At 42.0% G+C, this 6,683-nt stretch overlaps 1 protein-coding gene across 1 annotated transcript; it reads right to left on the bottom strand.

The window, feature by feature from the left end:
- Positions 1–1,675: 1,675 nt before the first annotated feature.
- Positions 1,676–6,421, bottom strand: LOC128094390 (zinc finger CCHC domain-containing protein 3-like). Its single transcript, XM_052712743.1, has one exon. It carries the CDS (start codon positions 5,369–5,371, stop codon positions 4,166–4,168), a length of 1,206 nt encoding a protein of 401 aa, XP_052568703.1. The 5' UTR covers positions 5,372–6,421; the 3' UTR covers positions 1,676–4,165.
- Positions 6,422–6,683: the final 262 nt, after the last annotated feature.

The raw sequence follows: 6,683 nt of genomic DNA, 5'->3' as shown, positions 1-6,683 counted from the left end.
AAGCAGGATGCCTACTTGTTCCACAGGTGACAGGAGCAGGGAACTCAGAGCTGTGCTCCTGGGAATCAAACAATCCTGACTTTACTAAACTGCATGGGCTCTGTCTCCTGTAGATGTCAGGAGCAGTCTGTCCTTTCTGGGCCAATATAGAGTCGAGCTTTGGTTGTACCCAGGACCAACCGTGTCCTGGACTATAGCCAGAGCCTGACTTGTAAGAAGCCAAAACTCTGACACTTTTGTTAGCACTCCTTGCCTCTGATTGAAGGACTGTGTACATCAAATTGTGCCAGAAATAATAATCCTTAAGGACAATAATCACAGTTTCAGCAAAGGAGGCAAATTCTGTGCTTACCTTGGAGATCTCCATCAGAGAAGCTGTTTCATTTCTCCCTACCACCTAAATGTCTGTGTGCTGCCACTGAAGCAGCGAAATTGAAAGTGCGCAAGAGAAAAAACATGTAATTTGCTCTGGGCTCCGACTTCAATTATTTAAAAAAAAAAAAAGCCTGTGCCAACTAGGAGGTAATCATGTATTCTTTGTTTGGACCAAATTCTTGGCTACATACGTGCAACCCTGCATTTCTGCCAGCTGCTGATTGTGATTCTGTGCTGACGATTTCAGCTTGCTGCAGACAGTTTCTAATATGTCATGTCATTTCCTCTACTGCAATGATAGATTCTTGAATTTTATCACTCTAATACATATATTTCTGATATACACTATATATGTGTATATGTATACATATGTACAAGAATGACAAAAATAAGAGGCTACTTTGTAAATAGTAATGGTACATTTAGCCATATTAACGAACATAGGCAGTTTGTATATGCTATCTTACTGTGTCCTCATGATTATGTAATATTTTGAGATTTTGTTTTATAGTGTAATATTCATAATAATTATATAATTTTTACAATTTCTCCTTTCTATATGTGCAATTATGTGTGGTTCCACATATGTCTGCATGCATATAGCATTCATTTGGATTCAAAGTTCTGTAAATACTCACAAAAGTCTTTGCTCATTATTCATACACCAATATAGATATTTTGAAAATATTCCAAAATTCTTTGCATTTCCCCCAGTAGAATTCTGCTGTAAACATTATTATCAGTATTCTGTCCTTAGATCACATAGTTACTCTTTTTTGAATGATATCTGAGATCCGGGATTGCCCCTGTGTTTTCTTTTCTTTGGGGCCACCAATTAGAATATGGACAGACTCTCAAAGCTAAAAAAATACATGCGAAATCCTGCCTTTCTATCGTCATCACGACATTAAATATTATAGGCCACTCTGACAATATTTGTTTAATGATCTTTCTTCAGCATGTAGTAGAACATTGGTTTGCTTCATAAAGAAACAATTTTGTATGCACACTCACCTGATACAATGGTGCTAAAAAATCCATCAAATATCAGTTGCATGCACAGGAGTATTACCAATGTTAGACTGACAATGTGTTTCACACAAGGTGAGAATTTGACAAACATGTTAAACAAACTAGCCAGGAAAACTTCATGATATTACTCACATGACATATGCCCTGTGTCCTTTGGTTGGATGGTGATGCCTGGATGCTTGACTTTTCATATATATATATATATATATATATATATATATATATATATATATATATATATATATATATATATATAATCTGGAATTAGATCCAAGCTGCCAGATGGCAGATGGACTCTTCTACTGGGCTTTTTTATTAGAAGCAAATAAGTGAAAACAACATAAGAGATACTTGTCAAAGAACACACTTGTGTTCCCTAATGTAAGCAACTACTCGGTATCTTTCCATACCTATGAATTCGTGCTTGTACTCGTTCAGTTTCAGCACTGGATTTCAGAATGCTTAAATAAAACCTAAGCATATATCAAGTGTCTCTGTTTTTTTTTTTTTTCATCACAATAGATACTAAAAGTGATCAATTCTGAGGAGTCTCCTGTAAATAAAACTTGAAAATTCCATTAAATTACATTCTATCCTCATTCTTCTTGAAAATCTACTTTTCTAAACTAATTTTTATATTGTTTTGTTGTTAGAAACAGTCCACTGAACTATTAATATAGCAATTATTTTACTCAACATCATCATGCACTGTTCATAGGGAAATCACAGCTAACACAATGAAAAACATCCTAGCAGAATAGATGATTGCACTACCGCCTTTAAATGTAAAAACTTGTCAGGACTTAGCATATCCTAGGATATTATATGTCCTTGTTTCCCGCAAACATGGCTGATATTTCAAATTTTTTTAGATTAAAAGAAACATATGTCCTTGAAATGATGAAAAATAATTCCCCGTGTATTAACCTAGCCTGATACATGAGGCTAAGAAATAGGGAACCCAGAGGCACTCCTTCTTTGGCAACATCTCTGAAGGTATGTCATTTCAAACAGTTTTCTCTGTATCTATCCTTATACCCACAGTCAATTTTAGTTATAAGTCTCCAAAAAAGACATCATTTTACAACACTATTACAAAATTCCACACCTGCAGAAATGGCTATGTATTTACATTGTCATGTCTATAGCCACCTGATAAATCCACACAACTCAACATTTTTCATGGGCAAAAAAGATAAATATTTATTGAGAACAAATCTGAACATCTGGTCTTACATTCTAAGCCACAAGAAAATAGCAAAACTGCAAAGAGAAGACAAAAACTGAAAAAAGCAGCTTACTGTCTTTCACTTTAACTTGGTAACACTTAGTTGACCCAGGCCCTATCCCTTGGCCTGTTTCCCCAAGAACATTTTCCAGTTTACAGCTCACTCATGCTTCTGGGTTAAAACCACCTTTCTCCTGAGCGTCAGAGGTCAAAGGTTTCAAATCAGCTCTCTCTAACTTCTCTGGGGTTCCTAGTAGATGAGGCAGAGGTGTAAATGTAAAAGTCTGGCAAGTTTCTTTCCTGAGCACAACCATTTCTCACTGCTGACATTGACAGTGGAACATTTAAGATGTGGTACTCACTCCAAGGACTGATGCATGCATGCAGCTTGGAGTGTGTTCGCTGGTCCTTTCCCTAGGTCCCTTAATATGAAGTGGCAAGACAAGCTTCTCCTTCTGTTCTTTCAGGGGATGGTGTCTCAGCTTCATGCTGGGACCATCAGCCTGGAGAGAGACTTACTTGGCCCACCATTGTTGAGGAGACTGTTGTGAAGTGTGAGAGGTAGTGGGATGAGCACCAGGCATGGGGACAGTGGACTCTACTGTGGACAGTCTGAGGCACCACACCGCTGTTTACTTTGACCCAGTCATTTAACTTCGGATTCATTTCATCTGCTGGAAAACCAAGGGATTAATTTAAAACATCCTTCAGGGAGGCAGAGGTGAGAGGATCACTGTCAGTTTGAAGCCAGGCTGGTCCAGGAATGCTGCCAGTATCAAACCAGTCAGGGCTACACAGTGAGACCCTGTCTCAAATCAATACACAAAACAAAAGCAAGCTCCCCCAAAGAAAATGCAACAAAAACGACCTCTTGGGTCTTTCCCAGCAGAACTGCCTAGGCTCCACGATCCTACAGAAATAAGGCTTCTGAGCCACAATGAGCTGTCACAAAAGAGATAGTTTTCAGATTACACACTTCCAGCAACACGGTTTTCACAAATTTTCATATCACATAGAAGCCACAAATGAAAAGATCCCAGCGGAGAGCTGCACAAGGTAGGCACTCTAGACAGAGCTAGTCGACGACATTTTCAATTCAATAAACACTTGGTTGAATGCCTATCCAGCACTGGGCCCTGTACCCAGGGGATGAGGCATAAAAATGAGCAAGGCAGCCCGAAGGGCAAACATCTTCTGATGAGACGTGGATGAAGAGGGACTTAGTAAATTTACAGAGGCAGACAGGGTGTTGAAGAAAGTACCAAAACTAATGTAAAACAGAAGAAAAAAGGTGGTGGTGGTGGTGGGGGGACAGGCAACATATCTCATCTGCACACTACAGTTTTGAATAGTTCTTTTTAAACAGGATGAAAAGGAGCACACGTGGTTTTAAAAGGCATAGAGAGAATGTCTCTGTTAAGTTTTAGAAATATCTCCGTCGAAAAAGAGAAAAATGGTCTTAAAAAAAAAGTTTTGGCACTTAAGAAGGGTAACATGGCTGTGTGTTCACCCCGGCAGGCAGGCACACATTCAGCGCCCCGCCACGCCTGTGAGGTGATCTGCCACGGAATTTTGAGCTGCTTTGGGACACTGGGCAAACACGTGTCCTCTCTTGCCACAGAGGTTGCACATGATGACCTTCCTGCAGTAAGGGCTCTTGTGCCCCTCTTCCCCACACCTGTAACACCTGTCCTGCGTGCAGGTGCCAGTCATGTGGTTCTGAGAACCACATTTGAAGCAGGTCTTGGGCTGCCCCTTGTACCAACTGTAGCCCCTCTCTGTTCCCAAGAAGAAGGCCCCAGGCAGGTGCCTCAGTCCACCCTCCCCCTGGCGCAGCTCGATCTCGCACTTGTACTCCCCAGTCCAGATCCCAAACCTGTCAGTCACTTTCATTGGCAAGGCCAGCACATCGCAGTGGCGCTTGAGCCAGGTCACGATGTCCTCCACATTCACGGTCTCATTCTGGAAGAGGATGAAGAGGGTCTTCAAGCTGGACTTGCTCCGCCCCAACACCACAAAGTTCTCCCAGCAGTCGTCCAGCTCCCGCTTTTCCTCATAGATGCGGAGAAACCGGGCAAGCTTGTCTGCAGATCTGAAGCTCACATCGAACTCGCAGCTGCCGGGGATCTGGATGACAGCATAGATGTCCCCGGGGTCCATGCCGATGGAGCGCAGGATGAGCGCACCCACCACGAAATCCCGGGTCGGACAGGCACTCTCTTCTCCCTGGAAACAGATGCGCACAAGGAAGCGGCCCTTACCCGGCCTGGCGGCTGGAGGCTCATCCTGGAGTGGGCGCCCTGCAGTTGCGTCTTTGGTCGCGCCAGGCCTGGCAGGGGACGCCATGGCCGCCGCTGCCACCGCCACCTGGGCCATCTTCCTCTGATTCGCGTCTCCAGCTCCCTTCATCCTGCAAGCTTCTGCCGCGTAGCCCGCAGGGTCTCTCCCGCAGCCCCTTGGGTCCCCGCGGCCGGCAGGTGGGAAGTTGCCGGGGTTCGGAGCGGCCAGGCCCGCGGGGCTGCCCAGCCTGCCGCCTGCACCTCTGCCCCTTTCTTCTCCCCGCCACTGCTCGCGGAAGTCGTGCTTCTTCTCCGCCAGGTTCTTTACTACCTGCGCCCAGCCCATCTTCTCTCCTGTGCCCTGGGCTTCCTCAGCCTGGGCCATAGGCTGCGCGGGGAGCGGCATCTGCAGCCGGCCCCGCTGCAGATCCTCCGCGGCTCTGCCACCTGTCGCCATCTTGCCTCTTGTCAGATGAAAATCTGGGTTTTTTCAAAAGTAATTTTTACATTGTTATGTGCTTAGAAATAGTCCCCTGGACCATTAGTATAGTTATTATTTTACTCATCATCATCATGATGGACTGTTCATATCAAAATCACAGCTAACACAACTGATGATTGTACCACCGCATTTAAATATAAAGCTTATCAGGACTTAGAATATCCTAGGGCATTATATCCTTGTTTCCCGCAGACATGACTGAATATTTCATTTTTTTTATTAAAAGAATCATATACCATTTAAATGAGGAAAACTAATTCCCAATGCATTAACCTGGTCTGATACATAAAGTCTAAGAATTAGTGAACCCAGAGGCACTCCTTCTTTGGCAACGTCTCTGAAGGCATGTCATTTCGAACAGTTTTCTATATATCCTTATATCCACAGGCAACTTTAGTTTTAAATCCCCAAAAAGACATCATTTTACAGCATTAGTACAAAATTCCATACCTGGACATATTGCTATGTACTTACAATGTCATGTCTACAGCCACCAGATAAATCCACACAACTCAACATGTTTTCTGGGCAAAGAAAGTGTGGTACTCAATGCTAAGATGTAATTCAACATCCTAAGGAACAGGATTCCTCCTGTGGAAAAATTGTCTTCTAAGAAGGATACCAAATTTCAAAGCCCAATGTTTAGAAAATATGAATATCAACCAAAAATAAAATCCAAAGTAAAGAAACAACCAAACAAGGGTAGCAGCATGACAACACACATCTGCATGTCAGTGTGTAGTGGAAATTCTCTAGGCTTGACACACTAAGCCGAAAAGGTAAGAAGAAAAGTTGGATGCTAAGATAGATAGATATAGGTTATTTAAAAATGACATTGTGAGGCTTTTCAATTTCAAAGGTCAAAAATAAAAATATTCATTAATTATCTCCACATTCTCTACCATGCATCATCTAGTTCTGACTGTATTTGTGCATGTATGAAAAAATATAAATTCACTAAGAAGTAGTATTTCTTTTGGAATATCCTGGAGCAGACATGGTGCTGCAGGAGGAATAATATAGAAGAGTGGAATTGTATAAGTACAGTACACATGTGAGATTTGCTCATCTACATCAAAGATGCATACACATGTATGCATATGTATTTTGATACATGCATATATATTTCTACCTCGAAATGTGTGTCAGAAGCAGGCAAATATAAATGCACATACAAAACCATTTATACATATATGAATATAATTGATATTGTTAAACACATACCATGGAGATATTGTGACAACTGCACATCTTAGACCAAGAAAGG

This window comes from Peromyscus californicus, unplaced genomic scaffold (assembly GCF_007827085.1).
Source record: "Peromyscus californicus insignis strain IS unplaced genomic scaffold, ASM782708v3 Scaffold_4__1_contigs__length_199733344, whole genome shotgun sequence".
In the NCBI taxonomy this organism is placed as follows: Eukaryota; Metazoa; Chordata; class Mammalia; order Rodentia; family Cricetidae; genus Peromyscus; species Peromyscus californicus.
This window is presented reverse-complemented; position numbering and strand designations above follow the sequence as displayed.